The sequence below is a fragment of the Zeus faber genome, assembly GCF_960531495.2.
Source record: "Zeus faber genome assembly, chromosome: 10".
In the NCBI taxonomy this organism is placed as follows: Eukaryota; Metazoa; Chordata; class Actinopteri; order Zeiformes; family Zeidae; genus Zeus; species Zeus faber.
This window is the reverse complement of record NC_137199.1, coordinates 3,224,589-3,239,762: the sequence shown is the minus strand read 5'-3', so window position 1 is coordinate 3,239,762 and position 15,174 is coordinate 3,224,589. Positions and strand designations below refer to the sequence as shown.

The 15,174-nt window shown below is 42.7% G+C and overlaps 1 protein-coding gene across 1 annotated transcript in view; it reads right to left on the bottom strand.

Annotated features, from left to right (window-relative positions):
• Nucleotides 1–13,006, bottom strand: part of il1rapl2 (interleukin 1 receptor accessory protein-like 2) — a gene marked incomplete at both ends in the record, with an annotated part of 388,422 nt that extends 375,416 nt beyond the window's left edge. The window contains one exon of the mRNA XM_080008007.1: nucleotides 12,919–13,006. Within this exon, the coding sequence (XP_079864133.1) occupies nucleotides 12,919–13,006 (88 nt within the window). The remainder of the gene's footprint in view (nucleotides 1–12,918) is intronic.
• Nucleotides 13,007–15,174: the final 2,168 nt, after the last annotated feature.

The window sequence follows — 15,174 nt, the reverse complement described above, 5'->3', positions numbered from 1 at the left end:
CAGTATTGATAGTAGTGATTGTAGTATTGATCAGTTTCAAAACCATACAACAACACTTTAAATTACTTGTTCATGTTAACTGCCAATGTACTGGTAACATGTTACTTCTTGGATTCCAGTTCCAACATTCCAAAATTGCTCCAAATTGCTGATTTTGGTCTATTAGAAGTTTGGAAACCAAACTTCTTACTGAACATCAGCTAGTAGTTGGAATTTGTGTGCAAATGTGTTTTTAGTACAACAGTTCAACAGGGGCTGTATAGACCTCAGTTTTGTTTATCTGCATTGTTAGTTTATATGTGAAAAGGACAATTTTAAATATTCATTATTATTCTCTGCGGTTTCAAAGTTGTCTTTTTGATGATTCTGATGACAACCGCTCGATAGCGTAACTCCAACGTATGAACATCAGGGTTTCCCCCAGAAAAATTGTTAGGCCCCACGTCTTTTTTCATGGGGGCCCAGCGCAGGCCAGCCACAGACGGATGGCAGCATTAAGGTAGGGCCATATAGTTTCCTTGATAACAGAAACAAAAACTTGAACAAGGTCCTGATTGGCTTTTGATTCTTACAGTCTTGAAATGCTGGGCACATTTCAACAACAATAAAACAAATCAAAATAGATAATATCAAAATTTTCACTTGTATTCAAGTTCTGATTAGCTGTGCTAGCTCAACCAAGAGATCCAAACTGATCACTTTAGGGCAGAGGGAAAATCGGCACTTGGTCAAAAAAAGGACTAGGTAGGTGAAAGCAGGCAAGTACTATTGCTAACATGTTGCATTTTTTTTTTAATAGAAATAAAGTCTATTCAGTTTATTTTTGCATATCAGCACCCACATTAACCAAAAAAAAAATGAATTGGTTACTTTTGATACTAAGCATGTTATCAATATTTATGCTGCATGAGCATTGAGCACAGGGTACTTTCAGAACGGCCCGGGAGCGTAAGGGGGAGGTAAGAAACAAGTGTGAAAATATGTTGCTATGTACAAAGAATAAAATATATTAAACTCAATTATGTCTGTTGTTATATACATAAGAATTTATACAAGTAATAACCTTGAGCTGAAACTCCAGCGCAATCACCGGACCAACTGCATTATGCGAGACCACTGCATCCAAATATTCCATCTGCCTCCTCGCTACAACCACCAAACAGCCTCCATGCAAATAATCAATATAAAAAAAAGTACTTTTTTTTTTTCAATCTTTTCTATCAATATTGAGCATGATCTTATCTTGTAAAACGTACTATGATGCCGGTAACACCGGTGTTGTCATAAGTTTATTAACCGGTGGGAAAAAATTCCTCACCATGGCATCCCTAACCATTATATCTATGTTTTCAACCCACTGTGACTGTAGTTTAAAAACAATATTGAAAATACATTGGAAAAAAAAAAAAAACACAGTTGGGGAAGAATTGCTATGCCCTGGGGGAAACCCTGAACATCTCCAGGCGAGGGAGCACATCAAGACCTCAGACCCTGTGACTCTGCCTATAAAATCTTTTAATTTTTCCATCTTTTCATTTTTCCAGTCTGAAGTGTCTGAAGTGTGTCGTTCAATCTTTTGACTGGACTTGAATTTTAACTTTTTTTTTCTTATCAGACTGGCACACTGTCTGGCCCCCCTCATTGGGCATATCAGCTGGCACAGCACGCGGAGATCCACTGCAAAGCCGATTACAGAGAGAGAAAGAGAGAGAGAGAGAGAGAGAGAAAGAGAGACAGACACAGAGAGAGACAGAGAGAGAGGGAGATGGGAAGGTAGGAAGGGGTAAAAGGAATGAATGAGGGAGGACACGGGGTTGAAAGAGAGAGACTTGAAAGGAGGAAAACGAAAGCGTGAACAGTGGGGGTAAGAACAAGGGAGGGACGGGAAATGAAGGAGTAACAAACAGGAAAACTTAGAAATAGCCCCAAAAAATAAACAAGTTTAACAGAAGAGAGGGAGAAGGACATTTCCAACGGTCTTTCAAAGGAGGGAAATTGATTTATTTTTCTCTTCGGAAATTTATGGGCCAAGATTTACACCAGGGTCGTTTCAGAAAAGAGTCCTTCCCCAACCCAACCCAAAAAGGCTTACCAGATCCCCAAAACTGTGAATATCCATTTTTTAGAAATTAGTGCAAACAAACCATATAATTTACAGCGGAAGGCCTAACCCACTGTATTTCTCCGTGTACACTAGACGCTTGTGGCAGGGGCTGTGGACTATTATGAGCTAATATGAACAGCACCTCCTCCCCAGCCACGAATGTGGGGTTGAGTCTGGCAACCGCACCACTAGCTCGCCAGCTAATTGGGGTTACACCGCTGGGGATGAACGCGCACTCTCAGTGTCAGAGCATGTCGTCAGGAGGGCTCTGATGCATGCGAACACCAGGAAAGCTGCGGGCACAGATGGCATATCTGGGCAAGTACCGAAGACCTGTGGTAGCCAGCTAGCCCCGGTGTTCACTAGGATATTCAATGCCTCCCTGGCTGAGTCGGTGGTCCTGTCCTCCTTCAAGAGGTCCACTGTCATTCCTGTCCCAAAGATCGCCTCTCCAGCCTGCCTGAATGACTACGGTCCGGTGGCCCTTCTCTCGGTGGTCATGAAGTGCTTAGAGAGGCTGATTAAGGATTACATCTGCGCCTCCCTCCCCCGAACCTTGGACCCAGTGCAGTTCGCATACCGGCCAAACAGATCTACGGATGATACAGTCTCCCAGGTACTGCACCCCACACTCACGCACCTGGATGGCCGGAAGGGGGCCTGTGTGAGATCGCTGTTCATGGACTATAGTTCAGCTTTCAATACCATAATCCCCACCATACTGGCTGTCAAGCTGCGGGAGCTAGGACTGAGCACTCCGCTGTGAGCCTGGATCCTGGACTTCCTCTCAGCCCGACCTCGGTGGTTAGGGTAGGGAGGCACATGTCCAGCTCTCTCACCCTGAACACAGGATCCGGCCAGGGCTGCATCCTCAGCCCCCTACTGTACTCCCTGTACACACAACTGTGTGGCCAGGTCCAGCTCCAACACCATCATCAAGTTTGCTGACCATTGTGGTGGGCCTGATTAACGACGACGCTGAGAAGGCCTACGCTGAGGAGATGGCTGACCTGTCACTCTGGTGCCAGGACAACAGCCTCCTCATGAACGTCAGCAAAACCAAGGAGCTGATTGTGGACTTTAGGGCAGGATAACAACCGAGGACACACGTCCCTTGGTGATTAATGGGACTTCTGTCGACAGGGTGAGCAGCTTCAAGTACCTGGGAGTCCACATCATGGAGGATTTATCATGGACTTTACATGAGACACTCTGGTGAGAAAGGCGAGGCAGCGTCTTTACCAACTCAGGGAGCTAAAGAAATTCAGGGTCTCGGTGAGGATCCTCAAGTCCTTCTACTCTGGAGTGGTGGAGAGCATCCTGACAGGCAACATCACTGCCTGGTTTGGGAACTGTACTGCTCAGGACAGTCGGGGCCTGCAGAGGGTGGTGCGTTCAGCCAACGTACCACTGGAACTACCCTCCCCTCCCTGCAGGACTTATACACCAGGAGGTGTAGTATTTATACACCAGGAGGTGTAGTAGCAGAGCCCGCAGGATTATGAAGGATCCTCACCACCCCAACAATGGACTGTTCCAGCTGCTGCAGTCAGGCAAGCGCCTCTGCAGTCACACAGCGAGGACAGAGACTGAGACAGAATTTCTACCCACAAGCCATAAGGACTGTCAATGCTGACCTCACCAGGGGTCCTGACAATAAGCACTGAGACACTCACACAGGCCCCACTGCCTTACTGTACTGTATGTAGCAAACTGTACTGCATACTATATCACTGTTCTGGGTTACTGCTTACTGTGCTGTATTGCTGTTCTGTTCAGTGTTACTGTATTGCTGTGTCGTACTGTTGTATACTGTACTGTATATCTCCATACTCACTACCCCACTTTATTCACATGCACTTTACTGCACATATCTGTATATAAAAATAGCCTATCCGATATACAGTACATAACTCTATTCCCCTCTATTTTGTACCCCCACTTTGTTTTATCTTTTTGAGTCTTATTTTCTTTTTCTTTTCTTTTCTTTATATTATTCTATCCACTAACTGCATTATGTTTTAAGAATCAGTTAGTTTCGGTAGTAAGCTATTATGATTGGTTTAGTAACTATTGTGCATAATCTCCAGGTGCGTTGCAAAGACATTTCACTGCATATATGTATGAACGTATGTATATGTATGTGACAAATAAACCTCTTGAATAGTGAAATCTTGTATATGAATGTATGTGTATATTTCAGGTTACCCATTTATATTTATTTACAGTAAGTTACATTTTTACACATTTCTGTCTGCGTTTTTGTCCATATCCTTATTTGTGTTTATATATCTACATATTTTTTAATCCCCAAGTCTCCATTTTAGGTTATTTTCACATTTTCATTTCAATAAATATATTTAAACAGCAATCTTTACTGAAGGAATCTCTTACCCACGGATACGGGTTCAGGGAGGGAGACTTTGTGGGAATGAGGTGCCGACACGGCGGGGCTTTTATTTTTATAAACTAATAAACAAAAGGCTCGCAGGCCAAAATGTGAACATAAATCAATATTTGAACAATCAGAGTTCAGGTCCGTATGCCCCAGATCGGGTCCGTAGGGACACGTCTCGTGCAGCACGCACTCTCCTCTGCAAAACAAAACAACACAACATACGAGACAACAACACAGAAGAAAACTCTCCTACACACACATACACACATCCTCGACCAATCAGCGCTGATGAAGATGATTAGGCAGACCTGCTACAGCTGCGCTGCGGCAGAAAGAAGCCAGCACCGTCACCTGAAGACCTGGGCTAAACCAAGCCCCCTCGTCTGTCATATTAACATTTGTCTATCATTATTTTCGGTGTAACTTTTATTGTAATTTTTAGGTTGCCTAATATATATATAAATATATACTGTATCTATATATACATATGTGTGTGTGTGTGTGTGTGTGTGTGTGTGACAGCAAAACAAATGGGAGTGGGTGGATCTGAAATGATCACATGAAAATCAAACATGAAACCAAATATAATAATAATCAAAATACTGTACTGGGAGATGAGGGAGGATTTATGACAGTTTAATATGTATATATATATATTTATATATATATATATATATATATATATATATAAATTTTACAAAAACACACATTGTCTTTGATGTTCCTCTGATTGTTGTAAATTTGATATTCTATTCAATGAAATTCAATGGGCTTGGCAAGGGAAACCAAAGCAAATGGAAAAAAAATTCAAATAGAACGTAATAAAAACAACTGAAATGTGTGTGTGTATATAAATAAATAAATGTATATATATATATATATATATATATCTATATATATATATATATATATATATATAATGTACGACAATTAGAGGATCAGAAACGTGCCCACTAGAACTTGTAGCAGTTTCTACTGCCACGAGCTTTGTTGTTGTTGCCGTTGTTGAGGTTTAATAAGGCCGCAGCAGTGGGCTGTTATCTTTGGCCACGAGGGCTGCAAAAAGGTCAACATCGAATGAGGGAACGAGAAAGTGATACACGAAGAAAGACAGGCAAATGTGTCACATCTGGCATATGAGTAGACAGCGCACAAACACACACACACAGGCGCACAAACACACACCCACACACACACACACACACACACACACACACACACACACACATACACACACACACGTATGCATTGACACAAACTCAAAGACAAGCAAAGCACAAGCGCCGAGTGTTGAAAAGTCAAGTGAACGTCTTTCTTTTCTTGACAAAGCCACTTGTGTTTAAGTCGCCGTGACAGGCGTACAGGCTTCAAGGGTAATGTGAAATGCGGGGAATATTCTTACACCAAATGTCACGACAGGGTCCCCCACGCTACACACACACACACATACACAGTAAATACACAATCACACACGTGCACAGACTGAATTTGCATTGTAATCATATAGTTGTCAGTAAATCTAGGCTGGGGATATATGTTTGTATGCGTGTGTGTGTGTGTGTGTGTGTGTGTGTGTGTGTGTGTGTGTGTGTGTGTGTGTGCCTTGTTTTCACCAAGGGCTGTCACCGCATTGTCTTCAGTGAAGTGAATTTTTGAACCTTTAGGCCCTTGTGCAGATGGGATTGACCTCATTTTTTTCCATAATAAAAAGAATGAAGTAAAATAGCCTTAAAGGAGCAATGAGTAAGAATGGAGTGCGAAAGGAACTAATGGGAAGTATGACCCCAAACTGAAACCAGACCCTCTCACTCTCATCCATCCCTCGCTCCCCAGAAAGTATTAACTGGTAAGATATATTAAAGTTCACTAATTTCAATTCAAAAAAGGTAATACATCACCTGACAAGTTGTTTAATATGTTTAGAGAAAAGCAGACGTACACAAATTTTGTCATGGAAAAGTGGACCGACTGGCATTGATCAACATTTGCAAAACCACCGCTGATATACTAATAATGGTGAATTGGTACAAGTTAAGTATTCCAAAAAAATTAAAAAAACAAGGAAATATTCCTTCTACCTGTCTTTCATCCTCTCTCTCTCTCTCTCTCTCTCTCTCTCTCTCTCTCTCTCTCTCTCTCTCTCTCTCTCACACACACACACACACACACACACACACACACACACACACAATCTATCCACCTGTTTCACCCACAGCCCTATTAACACAACAAAAGTGTTTGGTGTAAAAGCTGAAATTGTAAACAAGTTATATTAAATAATAATTTCTCTTGGGTTTGATTTCCTCCCCAGTCACACAGGCTGAATAGAGACTTGAATCTCCAACAACAACTCAGAGAGCCCTGAGTCAAGAGTGATGCATGTGCCCCAAGTTGAAGCAATGACACCCCAACCAATACTTGAGTTGGGTTATCGCATCTATCGCAATTCCATTCACAACTCAGAGCCGACTCCACTTGCACCCATTTACCCAAAATAACACCAAGTGAAGCAAATGAACAAAGTCGAAGTCCCAGAGTTGAAGTTATCGTTTTGCTGAGTCACGCGTAAAGAGCCGAGTGTTCTAAAAAGGTCAAATTTTTCATCACTACTAATTGTACTATTTCATTGTGGAAATACTAAACTTAGGAAGTAGCGAGAACAAGTAGAAGCACTGAGATACTAAAGAGAGAAATTGATGAAGGCCCCAGTGCTGCTTCAAATGACAATACACGAATACACACACACACACACACACACACACACACACACACACACACACACACACACACACACACACACACACACACACACACACACACACACACACACACACACACACACACACACACACACACACACACACACACAGATTGCACGTCTTTATGTTTGCTGTGCTTTGCATGCAGGAGTTAATTTGAGATTAGATCACACAGAGATGTAATCTCTCTTTGATTTGAGGTATTAGCTGCATCAGAAAACATTGGCACATGCATACAAACACACACACACACCCACACACACACACACACACACACACACACACACACACACACACACACACACACACACACACACAACGGATGCAAACGACTATACACACATACACACTGGCACACACATGTACACGTTTACTCACACGGAAAGTCCTACATACTCACACACAGCTCACACACACGCACACACAGAGGCAAACAGTCAACATCAGCATGTCATGTGGTGGCCGGCAGCACGCAATCTTAAGAGTCTTAAAATAAAGAAAGGAAGACAGAAAAAACAGAGGGGGAAAAAACAGAGGGGAAAGAGAGTGGCCAAAAAACAAAAGAGAAAAAAAACATAAGAAAGGAAAAGTGGTCCCTCTGGGCAGAAATACAATTTACCACTAGGCTCTCTCTCTCTCTCTCTCTCTCTCTCTCTCTCTCTCTCTCTCTCCTCTCTCTCTCTCTCTCTCTCTCTCCCTCTCTCTTTAAATTTCATTATTTTTCCTTCATCCCAGCATCCAACATCTCCTTCCCTCTCCCTGTCTCTCTGGCTCTGTTTGTTTCTATGTATATCTCTTCATTTTCAAATTTTCTGCTCTCTAAATCTTTCTTTCCCATGCCATGTACTTCAATATCTTTGTCTGTCTGTCTGTCCCTCCTCCATATGCTCTTCTATCGGAGCCTGCAGTCATCAAGATAAGGCCTAGCCTTATCTGCCGCTGTCCTTGATAATCTATTGGTTGTGTATGAAACGACAAAGCAGTAAAGATTTGGCCTCCAGTGGGAGGGCCTGGGGGAGACTGGAGATGAGGAAGTCGTGTCTTATTATTTTGACTGTTGGGATCAGTTAAGGGTAAAGATTGAGGGAATGCTAATTTGGCACTGGAGGGTCCCCACGAGTATGATGTGTGAGCATGTGTGTTAATATGCCTTTGAGGGATGTACAATACAACACAGGGAGAAAAATAATCAAATTTGCGAATATCGAGTAGATCTCGTGTGTGTCACGTGTGTGTGTGCCCACTGAGCACTTTTCCAGTGCTCAGTGTGCTTTAATTTAGTGCAATGGGGCATATACTGAATCCTTAAAATAATATGATAAATCTCCTTTTTTGAAAACAGGATACCTACAATATTGTCAGACAACAAACCTTTCATTTTATCAGGGTTTTACTGTATTGACTGTTTTGCACTTCTGAAAATCAGCTCTTTTGGCTAGAGCCACGCAAACCTAAGAGACTAGAAACAGGAAGTTGTGCCACTTCCTACTGTTTGTTTGGATGTGCTACGGCAGTTAAAACTTTTGAACTCGAATAAGGTTTTGAATCAAACGATGTTCAAATACCCAACCTTTCTTTTAAGGATAATTTGCAAATAGGCACCGGTATAGAAACTAGGCTACAAGGTTTCATTTTAAAAGCTAAAACCAAAATGATGAACAAATAAATAATGGTGATTAATAATTGCTTTGATATAACATGTGCCCTATATAACCTTTATGTATGAGAAAATGACTCATATGCATGGAATCATCTTGAGCGTACTCACCACTTGTGAAAATAAGGTAAAGGGTCATAAATTATCAAATGGGAAGATATCAATTTAGACTATGTAACACAATAAAATAACATTTGCTATAATACGTTATGAAAATAGCACATAATTGTATGAAGTTCATTCATCTACTTAGTATTGTATAGTAATCTGCTAAATCTACTATTTGTAGAATTACAGGGTGTCACCACAGATTTATAATACATCAATTTATAACTTAAGATAGAAAGGGCCTTATTGTAAACATGGAAATTCTAGTCGACAGTGATGGGCGGACTAGAGTAGCAATTCATGAGTGATGGGTTTGATGGGTGATTTGCACTGGGGCTGATTATGAAGCCCCACCAGCCACCACAGAGAGCGCAAATGAGTGTTAAGCAACCTGGCAGCAAAAGAACAGAAACTAGACAGATGAAAACTTTTACACACAATTATCACATTTGTACTGTATGTTCCTCTTTCCGTGTGATTATGTGCTTCCTGCTCTTGTCCCTCTCTTCTCCTCTTTCTCTCTCTCTCTCTCTCTCTCTCTCTCTCTCTCCCTATAGATGCCGTAGTTTGAGCCAAATAAAGCTTTTGAGACTAGACTCACCAAACCATCTAGTAGCTGGTTCCCTCCGAAGGTTCCCTCAGGATAACTTGGTGCTCGACACTCGCCGTTTTATTTCGTAAATCACTATCTCAAACTTTTTATGTAAACATTTGGGTGGGGTTGTTGTTTGGTTTAAAAATAGGGCCTCCCTGTTGCAAATGCCAAGTCCATTTCTGGATCCCAGTTCGTCACAGTTTCAGAGGCAGCATGATGCTTGAGAAGCACATGCTGTATATTCAGTGTAGAAGTTAATCAGTTTAATTACAGAGCAACAAAGTGACGTTCAGGATCAGACTCCTGCCCACGCGTCACAAGCACCACCATCCGTCTCCCATCTCTGGGGTGTTTGTCAGCCCAGTGATGTAGCCCTCCTTGCCTGCAGCAGGTGTCGAATTGAAACACAACAGGGGACACAACCCTGTGCAACGCAAGCTCCTGTCCAATAAGAGAGAGAGAGGGAGAGGGAGGGGGAGAGAGAGAGAGAGAGTGAGACGGTGGGGGAGGGGAGGAAGATCTAACAGATCTACCCTAGCCCAACTGCGGTGGTCGCCTACATGAAAGTCGGCTTGGCTGTGCTGTGATCGTATAATTACTCTGCGTGCAGCTCTCCCACACACACACACACACACACACACACACACACACACACACACACACACACACACACACGCGGAGTAACATGGTAATGTTACGTGCATTCAAGGAGCGAGAAGCATATTGAAGCACACTTATGGAGCGCACAACGAGTCGTGGTGAAGAGAACACATAGACACAGCACTCACACACACACGCACGAACGCACACGAGCACGCACGCATGCACGCACGCACACGAGCACGCACGCATGCACGAACGCACACGAGCACGCACGCATGCACGCACGCACACGAGCACGCACGCATGCACGCACACATGCACGCACGCACGAATGTACGCACAGCAATGTGCTGAACAAAAACTCCCACTACCTCACCCACACACCAGCATGTCAAAGAGGGAGTGAGAGTGAGAGAGAGAAAAGAGAGAGAGAGGGGGGGGGGGAGCAACACAGGAAACAGTTAATAGGAGACACGTAGGAAGAGTGAGAACAGAGATGCATCGCCCGCAACAAGGGGATTTACTGGCACAAACAAACACTCACACTCACACTCACACACACACACACACACACACACATGCACACCCAAACACACACGAGGCTTCCACTAAACTGACTTGTGTTATTTTTACTGGAGTTTTCTTTTTTTTCTTTCTTCCTTTCTTTCTGTCAGATAAGGAACACAACAATACACCATTGTTCCATGAAAGCAGAAAAAACCCCTCAGCCCTGTAAAAACTCTTCTCCGTACTGCTGCGGGGCTTCCTTGCGAGGCAATGTGACGTGTTTTATTGTTGTGTTTTCATGTATTTTTATTTTTTTTGCATCGAAATCAAATAGACACTTCAACGCTGAGTGGGTGTGTGTTTGATAAGAGAGATAAGATTCTCTATTTGTCACACACATCACAACACATGCAGTTATGCGGCGATGATGACCGACATACACACACACTCGCATGCTTTTTCAAATGGTGGCAGGAACATCTTGCTATGAGGCGGCAGCTTAGTGCACTGTGCCACCGTACCCAGCGTGTGTTTGCGATAGAGTCAAAGTCAAACCCGCCGCTGGCATGACACTGACAACGATTATTGGAGACAGTCAATGTGACTCCAGTAAAATAAAGTAAATACAGATGTATTTAATCATCATAATTGCAATACGGAATTTCTCGCAAAATGGATGCATATCATATTACCCGCTAATGAAATTCAAATCCCATGTTAAAGAATCGCACTCGGATTCATCACGTTGAGCTACAATGGTAATCTAAAAGTATGATATCAAATCCAAACGCAATTGTTTTGTTGTTCCAAAAAATATTTGACCAAAAACATTCTTCAGAGACTTTTAGTAACTCGATAATGCTTTGATCGCATCTTATCATCCTCATCGATTTAGCCAGCATAATTGTCTCTCCTTGGATTGAAGTGATATCCAACTGTATCGTGCCCTTATAGATGGGAATCTCTCAGCCAAGCAGATCACCACGGGTCGCCATGGACAGGACATTGCTAATCAAAGGCTTTATCGGTGACATCTCTCATTGGGCAGGACGGCCGCAAACTAACCACGCGGACAGCTACCTCCCACGGTCGGATCAACGCCGATCTACCTACACCACCACACTCGACAGGGAAAGAAAAAGACATGCAACTCTCCGTTACAGAGAGAGATATTGATATTGAGATTAAAAGAAGCGGAGGGGTAGGCAATGATGTAAAAAATTAAGAAAACAAGATAATTAAGTCATAAAAAAAAGTAACTAGCATGTCCGGTGGAGAGACGTGTCGAATGTTAACGAGGAGTGAAGGGGAGGCACGAGAAGAGCAGAAGAGAAGAGGAGGAGGAGAGAGAGGGGGGGGAGAGGTAGAGAGAGAGACAGGGAAAAGGAAGACAGCAGATGAGGCACCCGTTCGGAACGTTGGTACAGACGACAACATTAACAAAGAAAACGTTTGAGAGGAAAACAATGGGCAGCATTAAAGGATGGCTTCGCTATTTTGCGCTATTTTGCGCTGTTCCAATACCAGCTTCAGCAGAACGAGTTTCATGACACTCAGTGTCAGTTCTTATATTGCTGGTCCGTTCGGTGAACAAACAGGCCAAATCGAACCGCACAGTGAGAAGCAGCAAAAGAGTGGTACGTTTCTTAAAGGTCTAGAATTAATTGTGCAATAAACAGTTATAAATGATGCGTACCAACATTTTTGAGCCTGGGTTGAAAATGCAACAAAGAAAAGGCGAAGGGGAGGTCAAAAGGCAAGTTAGTGACAGGATAGCAAAAGGGGAGAAGTTTGCGAGAAAGATTTCCCGCACAACAAAGAAATTCAAATTCAGCTGGAGGAGTGAGAAGAGCATTGTCAGGAAAAAAAGTCAATTGTCTCAGAAGGAAAAAGAAGAGAGGTGTATCCAGCTAAAAAGAGATTCAGCTCTGAGAGAAAGACAGCGAGAGAGAAAGAGAGAAAGAGAGAGAGAGAGAGAGAGAGAGAGAGAGAGAGAGAGAGAAAGAGAAAGAGAGAGAGAGAAAGAGAAAGAGAAAGAGAGAGAGAGAGAGAGAGAGAGAGAGAGAGAAAGAGAGAAAGAGAGAGAGAGAGAGAGAGAGAGAGAGAGAGAGAGAGAGAAGAGAGAAAGAGAGAGAGAGAGAGAGAGAGACCAGCGAAAACGAGAAGCACGAGACAATCGGGCCCTACCTGAGTTCCTTTTGGAGATGTACTTGACGTCGTCACACGCCGCTGAATCGAGGAGGAAGAGGAGGAGGAGGAGAAAGGAAGCCCTCATCTTTCTGGTCGTCACTGATAGCCTGACAGAAGACGGAGAGTATTTTTTCAAACATGAGTATGCCACATATACCTGTGTTTAAAGCTGCTTTCAGCTGCTTCAGCTGCTTTCAATGTCGGGAGAATCAAGGTTAGGCTAGGCTACTGACTTATCAGTAATTGTGACATTTTTTGTTTTGATACTGCATCCATTTAGATGTATCCACAATATAAAACCAGGTGTGAAAAAGAATATAAAGGAAAACAGAAAGGAGTACGAAGCAGCTACACTCCGTGCACAAAGATCACACTGTAGAAAGAAAGCTGTAGCGTTGTGGATCCATCCAGCAGCCTGACACGGCCACTCGCTCGCTGTGAGTTCTCCGGATAGTCACCTGCTTTGTTCACACATACCACTCAATCGGACATTATGCAGACTTTGTACTAGGGTGCTGGCTGGGTAAAGTCTGTTTAATGTCCAGTCCAACTGATTTGGACATTTGCGTTCACACATACAGCTCGTCCAGGTAATGTCCGGATAATTTCAGGGTGGCAGTGCATGTGTGAAAGCAGCTTTAGCATTTACATTTGACCCGTCTCATACACCCCAATAGTCTTGTTTTCCCCAAATTGCTTCTTTTTTTTTATGCGATTGCTACATGGACTGCTGGATACATTAGATGCGTTTTTCACTTTGACATTGATTGCGTTCTTGCCCCCCCGCTGATGGGTTTTATTTGGGTGATTAGCGGGATGCAGGCTAAGAATCGAGGAGAATTGATGCTCGGACATTGGCTAGCTTTTGTCCACATGGTTCAGAAAGTTTATCCCACGATGCACTCTGAGGTCAAAACAGTGGTAAAAGTTCCTATGCTGTGCCACCATCAACCTGTAACATGCTACATTAACATGTAAAATTCAATGGCTAAATGCCATCATTATTTTTACTCAGAAACTATGCTGGTCACGCACATGGAGTGTGTCATTAAGCAAATGTACCCAGTTCCTACAAATGGCACAACATGGTTGCACACATTTTTATCAAAAATGTTAGCATAACCTGAAGTGGCCATCTGTGTATTTCAAAACCGGTTTTAATGTTTTTTTTTCTTTCCGAATCACAAGGCAATCACCTGGGGTGAATTTTAATTCCAGGTCTAAAAGCAGTCATTAAAGCCATTTATTACCCGGTGCGAAAAGCGACGGATACCTTCCCAGACATCATTAGAATACAGCCAGGGAAGGTGAAACACATTTAGACCCTTGAATACTTCGATCTGATAAAATGTAAAATCGAGCTCACATACCAGGTTTATTTCTAACACATGCAAAAGGCAGGAGATAACCCCACTAAAGAACCTTGTTTACAACCAATGAGAGTAGGAAACAAAAGAAAGAAAGAAAGAAAGAAAGAAAGAAAGAAAGAAAGAAAGAAAGAAGGAAAGAAAGAAAAGCCCATGGTATAGCTGCGGCAGCAGAGAAAAAAATTATATCGATCTAGAACAGAGGTTTGGCCCTGTTTTACAAAAGATCAATTTTTCCACTGATTAAAACCAAAATGCTGGAACTAAATTTGATTTGACAGGGTCTCCCCGACACATGGGGAAGATGTGCTGGAAGGAACAGGACACACACATACGCACGCACGCACACACACACACACACACACACACACACACACACACACACACACACACACACACACACACACACACACACACACACACACACACACACATGTCTAACTGACATGAGTCTACGCCAATAAAAAAATCTGACTTGCTCATCACTCCAGCCCACAAACTTAACACACACACACACACACTCAAAACTACAAAGAGAAAAGGGAATGCTCAGTGTCATTAAATATAAATTAAATGCAAGTGCATGAATCATATATCTATATTGTTGTTATGTGGCCTAGTCAATTGTAGGAGACAGACAGAGGAGGTTATTCTCAATCCCAGAGGGCAGATTTATTTGCAGTGTTGGTCAAAAAGAACAGGAGTTAAGTCACAAAAACAAAAATTCCAAACACACAGGACGGCTTGTCTCAGGTTCACTGTGGATTGAAAAATCCCCCCCAAAATTAGATAATTTTAACATAATCACAACATGGGTGATGTTTGAGGCCTCATTTTGGGTTAGTCCCTCCTGGATATAAAGGGCACTGCACTCGCGATGGAACGG